Source organism: Neomonachus schauinslandi, chromosome 1 (genome assembly GCF_002201575.2).
Source record: "Neomonachus schauinslandi chromosome 1, ASM220157v2, whole genome shotgun sequence".
In the NCBI taxonomy this organism is placed as follows: Eukaryota; Metazoa; Chordata; class Mammalia; order Carnivora; family Phocidae; genus Neomonachus; species Neomonachus schauinslandi.
In genome coordinates, this window is record NC_058403.1 from 200,308,860 (window position 1) to 200,322,360 (window position 13,501).

The following is a 13,501-nucleotide window of genomic DNA, read 5'->3' on the forward strand; positions in this document are numbered from 1 at the left end:
GGACCGAGCGCGCGCCGCGATTGGGCGGCGGCCCCACGTGACGCGGCGCCCACGTGAGCGGAGAGGCCAATTCGGGCGCGGCGAGGGCCTCCGGGGGGCGGGGCCGGGGGCGGAGCCGCGGCCCGGGGGCCTCCGCGGGGCAGCGGGCAGCCTGCGGCGTTGGGCTTAGGTTTACCCGGGAGCCGTCCGGGGCTGGCGTCGGAAGCCGCGGCCGTGCCGCTGTGGTTGCTGCTGTAGAATAACTATCCGTGACCGGGCCGTTTCAGTCTTTGCCGCTGAGTGCGGCCCTGCATCCGCTTTCCCCAGGATTTGTTAAAAATGCCGAATCCCGGGCCCGCCCGACACCCATTGATCAGAATCTGCATTCCAACAAGACCCGCTGGGGATTCACCTGCACCTTCCAGTTCGGGAGGCGCCAAGTGGAAAGACGCCTCAGCAGAGGGCGCTAGAGACCTCCACACTCGGCCAGGAGGCGGCTCCGGTGAGGGCCTCTGACCAATCAAAATGTCTAGATGGATACGCGCTCACTAGGATTTAGAAAATATGTCACCCATAATCACTCTGCTCAGAAAGCCAGGACTAACATTACTTCCCATTTCCTATGCACTTAAATGTTTAAAATGTTTGTGTGTAAAAAGTAGTACCTGTCTTTCCAAGAGAAGTGTTGGGACTACTTCTCTCCAGGAAAATCATTATTAGAGTACTTTCTGTCTAGGCACAGTTTTATATATAGCACACGTTAAAAAATAGCTTACATAGGGCGCCTGGGTGGTTCAGTTGGTTAAGCGACTGCCTTCGGCTCAGGTCATGATCCTGGAGTCCCGGGATCGAGTCCCGCATCGGGCTTCCTGCTCGGCAAGGGAGTCTGCTTCTTCCCCTGACCCTCTTCCCTCTCGTGCTCTCTGTCTCTCATTCTCGCTCAAATAAATAAATAAAAATCTTAAAAAAAAATAGTTTACATAATCTGTATTGGACGTTTTTAGTATGATTTCACACTGAACTGTTGAGCAGCATTTTTTTTTTTCCGTTTCGGACGTTTTCGTGTAAGTCCTTCCTTGCCACTCTCTCTCACAGGGTGGTTTTGTGGCTCAAATTAAAGCATGGATAGCCCTGATAACTGCTATTTATAGGTTGAATTGTGTCCCCCCAAAAAAGATATGTTTAAGTCCTAATCCTCCACACCTGTGAATATGACCTTACTGCAGATGTAACCAAATTAAGAAGTCATTAGCGTGAGCCCTAATCTGACTAGTGTTCTTCCAGGAGACAGAGACACAGGGAGAAGGCCACGTGACAACGGAGGCCGACTGGAGTGATGCATCTACACGCCCAGGACCGCCAGGACTGCTGTGGGTACCGCAAACTAAGAGAAAGGCATGGAACAGACGCTCCCTGGAGCCCTCAGAATGCCCTTGCTGACACCTTGAATCTGGACTTTTAGCCCCCCAGTTTGTGGTCATTTGTTCTGGCAGCCCCCAGACACTCCCAAAGGTGAGTAAGACCCAACCAAGCCTCTTTAGTACCAGCTTCAGTGTTCCAACCCTCTCCCACCTCCAGGGCGATCTCAGTTTCTACGCTCTATATGCTGAATTTTATTTTATTTTTTTAAGATCTACACCCAACATGGGGCTTGAACTCACAACCCCGAGACCAAGAGTCCCACGCTCCACCATCAAGCCTGCCAGGTGCCTCCTACACTGATTTTTAGTTCCCTTTTTTTGTTTCTGGTTCTTAGGGATTGACTATTACTCTTTGGGAATTCAACTGTGTATTAATTTTTAAAATTGTTTTTCCTCAGCTTTATTGAGGTATAATTTATGACCCATAAAATGAAGCCATTTTGAAGAGAGTTTAATTTTTAGAAGACTTACAGAGCTAACTGTGTGCAATCATCACCACAAACCAACACATTTCCACCACATCAAAAAAGTTCCCATCATGCCCTTACGGTCACTCGCTCCCATCCCCAGCCACCAGCCACCGAGGATTTGCTTTCTATCTCTATAATTTGCCCTTTCTGGACATTTCACATAAATGGGATCATACAGGTATGTGGTCTTTTGGGCCTAGCTTCTTCCACTTTTTTTTGTTGTTGTTGAGGTTCATCCATGTTGCTTCTTTTTATTGCTGCGTATAGTGTTCTATTATGTGTAAAAAATGCTCAGTATCATTAGGCCTTAGGAGAATGTCAATGATGAGCCACAACGCAAGCTCTGGGATGACTACACTAAAACATCTGGCAGTAACAGGAGCTGAGGAGGATATGGAGAAGCTGAACTCCTTGCTGGTGGGAACATGGAGGGTGAAACCAAACAGTGCATCTGGAAAGGGGAGGCAGATCTTAGAAAGTTAAACACAAGCTTACCAGCAACTCTACTCCTAGGTATCTAGGAGTATCTAGGAGCCATAGGAAACACAGGTCCCCAGCAAGACTGGCACACAAAAATTTACAGCAGCATTATTCATAATAGCCCCCAAACTGCCAATAGCTCAAATGTCCATCAAATGGTAAGTAAATCAAATGTAGCATCTCCGCACAATGGAATATGATTTGCAATGAAAAGGAATGAAGTGGTGACACACAGAACTTCCTCGAGGGCAGGAGATTTTGTTTGCTTTGTTCACGGATGACCAGGGCATATAATAGGTGCTCATTAAGTATATGGTGAATGGACATGTCTTTAATCTGGCTCTCCCAAGTGAACAATGTAAATCACTTTATTAAACTGTTAATTTTTAAAGGATTTTATTATATTTTGAAAAAATGGCCATATTTACAGTCATAAAAAAATGCTCAGAATACTGAAAGTAAGGATACAAAAATAATCTATATTAACAAGTTTGCCTTTCGTACATGCTACTCAATAGGATTAACGTCATGGCAAGTTTTGAAACCACTACGTATCATTAGAGCTGCTGCTATAAGACTCAAAGGAGATTATGGAAGATAGTATCTAAGGAAAAAATAACCTGGCCAACATCCACTGTAAACCTTAGCTACAGTTTTTATTTTAAAAAGGCAAAAGGTTTTCCCAGTATGTAGAGTTGAAAGCATTGAAATGGGATGGTAACTTCGAAATAGTACATTGCCAACTGCCACAGGGTGAGTATGAATGCAGAACATTCATCAGAAACTTGAAGGTCAGCCCCCAATGCCACATACACAGTTAGTAATTACGCTCCTCGATTCAGCTTTGTCAGATGCGCAAGGGCAGGGCTTCCTTTTGCAAGAGGAAAGAAATTCTCCAGAAAGGTGATGCCTAGGTAGGTGGTTGACCAAGAGCCTTACGATTCGTTCCTTTTCTTTTCTTTTAAAAATACATTTTCAGCACGCAACTTTTCTGTCTCCTGAGAATTAAATTTAAAAAAAAGGAAAAGAAAAAAAAATTAAGGCTCAAATGCTTACAGGAAGTTATTCTTTGCATTCATCAAGTTTATATTTCAAATTAAGACTACAATTTTCAATTTGTAAATGATTTATAACATTAAACAAGAATCTGATTACGTTAGAGCCTGACAACGGACTGAATTATCCTTGGAATAATAAGGACTGATATATATTTTTTTAATTCATTAAGTTCCTCAAAGAAGGCATTTAAGTGATTTGATGATTAAATTAAACTTTAAACAATCATTCTAAGACCAGGCTGAGTTTATTTAGAGTACTTTTCAGAGCTTACCTCAGCGAGCCTGACATTCTCCTTCTTCAGCCGCACGACGTACTGAATCTTCTGATGCAGGTTCTGGTGACCGACCAACTTCCCATTTTCCTCAGCAAGACACTCCACCTGCTTCCTTAACATTTCCATCTCCTGCAGGCAAATCAATCCAGCGAGGGGGAAATGAGCTGCTCTTAATTTTGCTTTTACAATCACATTATTTCGTGCCTCCCAAGAGCACGAAGTAGGTCAACTACTTGGCCAACTACCTGGGTGCCAGAGAGCCCAGGTTCCCGGCTTTCATGGCCATTCATCCCTGCGCATGCCAGAGCGACTCTAAACCACGGATACCCCCTCCCAGACATGTCCTAAGCACATGAAAACAACCAATACACAAACACACCTGGAATATTCTCTCCTTTTCCTCATACAGTTCTTCCAGCTTTGATCTCAGCTGTTCCTTTTCTTGGAACGCTTTAGATTCCAAAGTTCTGGTTCGCTCGACTTCCTCAGCCATTCTAAGGCAGTCCATCTCTTTGTTCTGAAGGGCACTCTGGACTTCTTCTAGGCTGTAAGAACAAATAGCGTTTTGTGGGATTCTAAAGGAACATAATTACAACAGTATTCAAATGAGACATTTTTCACTCAAGCCCAGAATTTTGATTTGAAAGAATCACAAATATTCAGCCCTCCCCTAGTGATGGCATAGGGAGATTTGGCAAAGGATGCAGATGGGCTTCTTTTGTTATTTTATCCAAGACTTTCATTTTGGAAAACTCCTCAAACCATTTTTTAAATAGTAAAAATTTAGAATGGAAACTTCTGGATCTGGCTCCTTTGGAGCAAATGTAACTTAAGTATTATTATAGTCTGCATAGTTTATTCAATGCCCCATATCTTAATTCTTTTGGATTTCAAAAACTGGTTCTCAGACCATAGGACACCAGTCATTTCTTCAAGGATGTGCTATTCAGAATTCATACACTCTACAACTGTCAATTGAAAAGAAAAATGAGGAACAAAGTTATCATGGAATTACATAGAAATGCACTGTTTTAATAAAATTGTGTGAATCCTATAAGCTGTCCAAAAGAAAGAAGTACTTTTTACTGCATTTTTATGCATATGGAATAGAATGATTATTTTTTATGACATCATACTCAAAATTTAATATGCCATTTAAGGCAAGCTTATTTCAGGAGCAGTGTTTGAGACTACATTCCATGGAACCTCAGAAGAACAGCATGGGGAGTAGGCACTGATGTTCTCCCTGATTCACTTGGAACTGTTCTGCATTTGTCTTGTGTACTTTGCTTCAGTTTGATGAAATTTCTGTGGCACTGCTGCTGCTTACCCATAAAAACTCATTTTCTTTGGGGGGAAAAAGGAAAAAAAAGGAGAAGCACACCCAGTTCCCAAGTGTTGGTAAAAACTAAACTGGTCTAGGCTAAGCCTGGTTTCTCTACGCTACTGCCAGATACTGGTTTCTTCCACTTACCTGAAGGTGTGTTAATTCTGACCATGAAGCACAGGCTGATTCTTGGGGGCTAGTAGGAGTTTTTTTTTTCTCCCCTGACAAAAGAAAGCCCTTTTGAACCCACCTCATTACAAGCTGTGATCCTCTTGTTTATGACATTTGGGGCTATGGCAGCCATCTTGTGGCCAAGAGGCCACAAGCAAGAGTGCCGAAAGTCAAAGAATGGGAAGGGTATGGGTCCTTGATAGCATCATTGAGTCAGTGCACCTCCAGACGTCTTGTGATATGAAATTAAGCATCTCCTACCTACACCAGTTAGCATAGAATTCAGTTCCTTACCAGGAACTCCTTTTTTTTTAAGATTTTATTTATTTATTTGACAGAGAGAGAGAGACAGCAAGAGAGGGAACACAAGCGGGGGAGTGGGAGAGGGAGAAGCATGCTTCCCGCAGAGCAGGGAGCCCGATGCGGGGCTCGATCCCAGGACTCTGGGATCACGACCTGAGCAGAAGGCAGACGCTAAATGACTGAGCCACCCAGGCACACCTCCTGGTAGCTTTTTAAAGCATCCTCACATGCACAAATAGATAACATTATGGTGAGAATCACTGCTGTAGGATGGGACTGATAAAACTGGGTGTGCCACTTTCTAGTGTGTGCTTCTCTTGCCCACAGAGTGAGGTCCTGTAACTTCTAGGGACAGTGTATCACTGGAGACTCTTGGTTCCTAGATTATGAAATAAATTACAGGCCAACTTAGCTTTTATTCTTTTTGCTGGAAAATCAAAAATGGCTATTATTTCTAAAATAGCTGCAATTCTACAAACTGTACAGCTGGATTCTCATAGATCCTGTAAGTGATCCACATTTCTGTCCTAGCTCTACAGTGACTAACTGTCTGGGAGCCAGTCCCTAAACTGCTCATATGTAGAGCAAAGTATGGAACAAGCTGTTCCACATCTATACTCTTTGATGCTATAAAGCAAATGACTGGGTAACAAATCTTTTTACAAAATGGGTGGTCTTTGTCAGCTGATCATTAAAAAGAATTTTTGTTCTTTTTAATGGGGGGCTCAGTCGGTTGAATGTCTGCCTTTGGCTCAGGTCATGATCCCAGGAACTTGGGAGGGAGCCCCGCATCGGGCTCCTTGCTCAGCGGGGAGCCTGCTTCTCCCTCTCTCTCTGCTGCCCACCCTGCTTGTGCTCTCTCTCTGTCAAATAAATAAAATCTTAAAAAAAAAAAAAAAGGAGAATTTTGATGACAGATCACTATGTAATTTTTGACATACTAACTTGGATGGAGTTCAAATAACTGCATGACAAAATTCCTTCTGTTGCCACTAACTACGTGAGTAAGATTTCTCAGCACTTACAGTTATAAAAACAAAGTAGGAACAGAGGTGATACTGAATATTGTCTTATTCCAGAATTAAGTATAACAGAATAATGAGTAACTGAAGCAAAAGCATGAAGATAAAATGCACTGGGAGATGCATTTCCACTTAAATTTTACTACGTATAATAATTTATAAAAACTTATAATAAATTAAGGACATCATGATTAATAATAATTGTAATGAAAACTCAATCCAGAAGAAATACAGCACTAGAGCCAGCCATACAAATACAAATTACTTTTACGACACAAGAAACTTTTACAAATTACTTCCCATTTGTATATATACTTTTGTTGCCCAGTTATATGATAGGGTAATAAAAAAAAAATTCCCAAACAATATATTAAATTAGAATATAATTCTGTGTAGGTATGGAACAGAAACTCAATTTGAAAGGAAAAAGGAACAATGTACAATTTTAGATTTAGGAATTTGTTCCTGTATTGTGAAATGGATAGAAAGTAGCAGGTCAGTGGGATACTTTTAACAGAACACCACCAGAGCTTTACTTCTATGGCCAGTTCAAGGTGAGACTTTTGATAGGACAATGGCCGGAACAAAACTGGAGATGTGTCAGAAGTGGGATCCGAACCCACGCCTCCATGCAGAGACCAGAAGTCTGGACCATGAGAAGCAGGTGCTGGAGTCTGTGCCTAAGACCATTTGGCCATTCTGACACCAAGAAGTTTATTCCTACATGGCACTATTTTCAGTATGTAAGAACTTCCACCCCTTGCTTCAATGTAAACTTTCAGTGAGAAATTTTAGACATAAAGTCAACTCCAAAAATGTGCACGAGGGTATATGGTGTTTCAAAATTCTTTTAGGAGGTTTAATAAGTGAAAATGTTTAGGGCGCCTAGGTGGCTCAGTTGGTTAGGCGACTGCCTTCGGCTCAGGTCATGATCCCGGAGTCCCAGGATCGAGTCCTGCATCAGGCTCCCTGCTCAGCAGGGAATCTGCTTCTCCCTCTAACCCTCCCCCCGTCCATGCTCTCTCTCTCAAATAAATAAATAAAATCTTTAAAAAAAAAACGTTTGAGGACCTCTTCTCTGGATGAATATCTATTCAGAGTGCACTATCTTTCTAATGTTTGACCATTTTATTTGTTAATACCAACCAGCTTACATATTTTGAATTTGACAGAAAATACAGTATATCTTGTTCCTCTAAGAATGAGGCAGTTTATAAGATTACATAAATTAATCTGAAAACTAGATGAAAAAATTAAAATCCTGTTTATAGAACACATGTAAAGAGGCCCAAGGTTTTAAATCAGAGAAAACCAGAAGAAGGAAAGGAGTTACTTACCTGTGGATATAGTATTTCTTTCCTTAGAGGAGAAGAAAGAAAAGACCTACAAGAACTTGAATTACAAAACAGTGCACTTACTCTGCTTTCATTTTCAGCATTTCTTCAACTAATTTATTCTGTAATAAGATAAAAAGAAAAAGATGGCTTAAGTTTTTACCACTGCTAAGAAAAAAATTGATGGTAAGCAGTCCACTCTCCCTCATGGTAATGAGATCAATTAAACCAACATCCTCTTCCACACCCCAACGGTGCACCCCTAAACGGGGTGCCTGTCTCTTAAGACTTCACACACTACGCCCCATGAGGCCTCCCACGGGGACCCTATACCTGCTTCTATTCTAAATGGAAAACTCTGTGTGGGGATGCCGGCAGGAGACTAACCGCTGAAACACGAAGACAAATTCACAAATTCACTCTTATTTCATCAACGATGTCTAAATACTGATGGTAAATATCAAACTTAACAGTGGGAATACAGAGGAGACAGAAATTTCAAGAGTAAAATGGTTTCCAAAATCTATAACCACAGATGCTAAGTAGAAAAGCATTTCTCAGACAAGAAACGTAAAAAAAAAAAGGTTGTACTTTAGCAAGTCTTTCTTTGATCATTTCTTCTTGTTCATTCCTCAGTTGTTGATGATCTAGATGATTCTGTTCACTACAGAGATGAGAAAGGGAGGATAGGGAAACACAGTCAGGCATATTCAAGGATCACTTTCCTATCTGCTGTACGCAGCAATGCCAAGTCATGCAACGAAAAGCTAACTCTGGTGATTAAGTCAAGTTAGCACAGTTCACAAATGTGATTGATATATGGGGATGAAATAAGGCACCTCCCCGGAATTCAGGATGCCTCCCATACAAAACTGAGATGAACAGAGCTGGGAAATCCAATCAAGGCCCGGGGAAAAGTAAAGTAGAAATGGAGCCAAGAGTCGTACCAAATGAAGATCAAATGTGAGCCAAAGGGGGCTGAGACAGGTGGTCCAGAAGCCTGGTGATCAGCTGGGAGGGGGCATCACTGGGTGTGGGGAGGGTTCCTCAGGCCAGCCTACCATATGGAGCCCCAACGCCCCCCTTTGCTTGGATTTCATGGTCAGCTGGCAATTTTCTGATGGCACTCTGGTGTCCCATGTATGTTGACACCAGGAAGGGGATTCCCTGAGCGCCAGACATAAATCTTTTCATGGAAAAGGAATGCTCCTCTATATAAAGGAAATTACATTTTGGACGATGCATCAGTATCATGTGAATCTCATTAATGGGAGTCCATCTCTGTGAGCTTGACGAGGGCAGGATCATAAATTGAGTTTCTGTGGGCCACCCCTGCACCAGGGGGACATCCCCCAAGGAGAACCTGCCTGAATGCCACAGACTCCTCTAGAAATAGCTCTCACTGATGAGCAAAAAATCGTTTCTTGAAGGAAAACAGAAGGTCCAGTAGTTTCTTTCACTTAATGAATCTGGCAGCCTAGACAGAAATGGTAATGAGACCTCAGTGAGGAAAACGCCCGAAACCATTAGAGAAGTGTTTTCTGTGCTCTAACCCAAAAGTGGATAAACTTTTTCTGTCAAGAACCAGACAGAAAATATTCTAGGCTTTGGGAGTCATGGGGGTCCCTGTCACAGCTATTCCACTTGGCTGCTGTAATATCAATGCAATATTTAAATGAAAGGACATGACTGTGCTCCAATAAAACTTTCTTGACCAGACACGCTGTGGGCTTGATCCGACCCCTGAGCCACAGTTTTCTCCCACTCTGATCTTTCAGGAAGGAGATTCTGTATGGCTTCTTATAAGGGACATGTGGCTATAAAATAGAGTGTTTTTAATTGTGATTTTATAAATGGGCTAAAAACGTTCTATGTTCCATGCTCATACTAGCTCTTGATAAAAGACAGTGTACCAAGTACCGTGCTTTTCTTTACATGGGGGTGGAGCATGTAGACAGCAGGTGCGCAGACTGCGGACTACCCGCGTCAGAATCATCTGGAAGGGGTAGTGCTACTAAATTGAGCATCTCCAATGCTCCCTGACACATGAAGAGAAGCATTCAGGAGTACACTGTTAGCACAGCCACCATTACCATGCGCAAGCATCCATTGTCTCAGTTAGGTTTTGGACAGTGCATCTCGGGGCTGCTTCTGGACAGGGAAGGGGAGCGCGTCTGCCCAAGACCTGCCGGCAGGGGTAGGCATAGCAGGCACCCCGAATCTGGGAAGCTGAATTCAGTCAGGGCCTCCATCCCACATGGAGACCCCCTCTGATTCACTTCAACTTGCTGCATACTTTTCCAGGCCACCCTCATCTCGAATCCCTCCAGAAAGTTCACAGAAGGGCAGGATCATAACTCTACCCTGTATACCTAGTATCTGCCACTTACTGAGTGACACCCCTCGGCCAAGCACTGTAACCAGCACTTTATCCACGTTATTTTCGGTCTTTAAAACACTGTGTGAGAGAGAGCCATCATTTTCCTCATTTTATGGCTCAGGAAGCGGAGGCACTAGAAGTTAAAAACTGTGTCCAAAGTCACAAGACTTTCAAGTGTCAGAGATAGGACAGAGCCCGGGTGTGACTGCCCGTGACACCAGGCTGTGCCATTAGCAAATACAACTAGAAAACTGCCGTAGCTAAAGACAAACCACATGCACAGATACCCAAACCCAAGGGAGCGCTCCTCTGGAAAGCTCCTTCCTGCGCACGAGCATTCCCTGGACCATGGGTCATGAAGCAAAATCATCTGGTAGGAAATCCTCCCTTTTTCTGCTGCACCTCTGGAACCTTGTCTTGTCGAGGTTATAGCTTCCTCACCCCACGCCCCTTTTCTGTCAAATAGCAGTAGACAGTTTGGTTCAAATGTTTCACATGCCGGAAATTCATTTCAATAGCTCTACAACAATGCAAAGGTTAACAGAGTAGGCAAGATCATGAAGGCCTTATTCTCCCGTTCTGGAAAAAGCAGTCCCCTCATCAGCCCTGACTCAAAAGCAACCGACGGGGCATCCCCTGGACTAGTGCCGAACACCATGCACGCCGGGAAACCAGTTCCAACCGCTCTCCCCTAACTACACCCAGGCAGGCCAAGAGTTAGCCCACAGAGTTCTGGTGGCTCTTTCTCACCTGTTGCTCTTTTCCCTCTCAAGATTGTCCAGCTGACTTTGCAGGAGCCAGTTTCTTTCTCGCAACTGCTCAGCTTCCGTGCGGAGGCTTTCCATTTCACACAACTGCTCCTAATAAGACATCAAATCATGTCTTTTCAGAAAACATGTTGTAGGAGGCATGATTTTGCTCCCCAAGGCCACACATGAGACACATATTCCTATTTTAAGCTCCTCGAAGCATAAAACACTGCATGGGTATCGCTGGATAAAAAGGGGACTATGACAAGCTCTTGGGGGCCTGGAACTATGACTCATTTTCATACCCACGGTATGTTAAACATAGTCTCTTATCAATATCACAAAATTCATTAAAATCTCTTTATGAAAAAAGATGTTCAAAAGTCACTACCTTGGTAAATGTTCTATTTGATTCTATTTAATAAATTCTAATTAAAAAAACTGATGTAGAGAATATAGTCAATAACACGGTAATAACATTGTCTGGTGACAGACAGTAGCTACACCCATGGTGAGCACACCGTAATGGATGGAACTGTCAAATCACTATGTTGTAATGTAGCGTCCAACTGAGTGCCATAGCCCATCACTCAAAATCCTTACGTGAACTCTAATTTGAAAATCATGAGCATAACCATCCAGAAAAAATAAATACTTGTCTGCAAGGAGTGTCCTTTCTCCTTTACTTCTACTTGTCCATTGTTTGATTTCTTTTAACCTGACCCAATTTCTCCTGAGTCCTAAAATCATGCCAATCTGGGTAGCAGCCACATTCCTGGGATAGCAGCATACTGAGAGCTGCCCTAAATAAAAAAGCAAGGAATGATCCCCTCCATGAGGAACAAAGCTTAAGAGAGTGCTGTTTTCATGTCCTGTCACTTGGTTACAGTAAGCTAATTTTGTTCCTAAACAAAAACTCACTACAGGGCAAGGGCTTCACAAGCTAACTGCAATCTTCTACGAAGCACCCTCTCTGCTCTACCCACACCCCTCCGCACCCACACACCACACACCCAGGCGCTCCTCCACACAACTCCCGCCCCTCAATACTCCTCTAAACACACTCCCCCACATACAATCACTGTACCCCCAAGTCCCTGGGTAAAACCAAAACCAAAACCAAACCAAAAGGAAGTTTAAAAGAAGGGCAAACAAGAGTATTTTTAACTATCATAGACAAAAGCAAATCTCTCTAATATATAAAGAATGCCTACAAATCATTCAGGAAAAGCCCAACAATAGGAAGACGGGCAAAGGGGCGCCTGGGTGGCTCAGTTGGTTAAGCGACTGCCTTCGGCTCAGGTCATGATCCTGGAGTCCCGGGATTGAGTCCCGCATCGGGCTCCCTGCTCAGCGGGGAATCTGCTTCTCCCTCTCCCGCTTCCCCCTCTTGTGCTCTCTCTCTCTCACTCTCTTTCTCAAATAAATAAATAAAAAATCTTTAAAAATAAAAAAATAAAAAGACGGGCAAAGGATATAGGTCAGAGAAATAGAAAAACCAAAGATGTTCCATCTTATTCCTTTTTTTTTTTTTTTTTTTAAGATTTTATCCTTTCTCATGAGACACAGAGAGAGAGAGAGAGAGGCAGAGGGAGAAGCAGGCTCCCAAGGAGCAGAGAGCCCGACGCGGGACTCAATCCCAGGACCCTGGGATCATGACCCGAGCCGAAGGCAGACGCTTAACCATCTGAGCCACCCAGGCGCCCTCCATCTTATTCCTAATAAGAAAAATACAAATTTTAAAACTACTGAGAGCATGTGCCTTAGCTACGAAACTGGTAAGGATCTAAGTCAGGCAGCACTGTGATCAGAGTAGCTGGTACGGCCCGGGTACGATACCATCATAAAAAACAAACGCTTCCAGATGTGGTTACATATGGGAACTGGCCACAGTGGGAGCCGCCAGGGACAGTCACCTAGGGAGTGTGGAGTCAGCAGGGGGAGGCTTTTCCGTGTACCCTTTAGTTCTGGGCCTTTTGAATTTTGTATCAGTAATCACGAGATACTATTTTACTTATTTATTTATTTTGGATACTGTTTGTTTTAAAAGATTAGGTTTATGCAGAAAAATCATGCAGTTACCTTTATCCTGAGGATTTCAGCATTTTTGACTTCTCTGTCTTCGTTTAGCTTTGTTACAAGGTGTTGCAGAGAAATCTTAGAGGCTCTTCCATCTTCTATCTCTTGTTCTTGTGTTTCCAGGAGTTTTGCCAAATGTGTTTGAAAATGAGGTGGTGTTTTAGGGCTCTATGATAAAATTAAATTTCATCCGAATACTTGATTAAGTGAGGTTTGATAAAGATTTCACTGTAAATGTATATGCCAAGCACACAGAAAACACTCAGCTGTTTAGCTTGTTATTCTAATTCCTGTCCAATTAAAACAAATAAAACACCGGTACCTTTTTATCAAGTAAAAAGCAGAAAAGGTGTTGGTGAAAATCTTTCTATAAAAAAAAAAAAATGAAGCTACGGTCTTCATAATTTCCAAACTTTTATCACTCACGAAACTTCATTCTTCCTGCAACACACT

General features: G+C 42.8%; 1 protein-coding gene across 1 annotated transcript in view; it reads right to left on the reverse strand.

The window, feature by feature from the left end:
* Positions 1-2,713: 2,713 nt before the first annotated feature.
* Positions 2,714-13,501, reverse strand: part of KIF15 (kinesin family member 15) — a 68,565-nt gene continuing 57,777 nt past the window's right edge. Inside the window, exons 29-35 of the mRNA XM_021683069.2 lie at positions 13,052-13,216; positions 10,971-11,080; positions 8,432-8,504; positions 7,925-7,962; positions 4,063-4,228; positions 3,681-3,812; positions 2,714-3,348 (exon numbers count right to left, since the gene is read on the reverse strand). Coding sequence (XP_021538744.1) covers positions 3,286-3,348; positions 3,681-3,812; positions 4,063-4,228; positions 7,925-7,962; positions 8,432-8,504; positions 10,971-11,080; positions 13,052-13,216 — 747 coding nt within the window. The 3' untranslated portion in view covers positions 2,714-3,285. The remainder of the gene's footprint in view (positions 3,349-3,680; positions 3,813-4,062; positions 4,229-7,924; positions 7,963-8,431; positions 8,505-10,970; positions 11,081-13,051; positions 13,217-13,501) is intronic.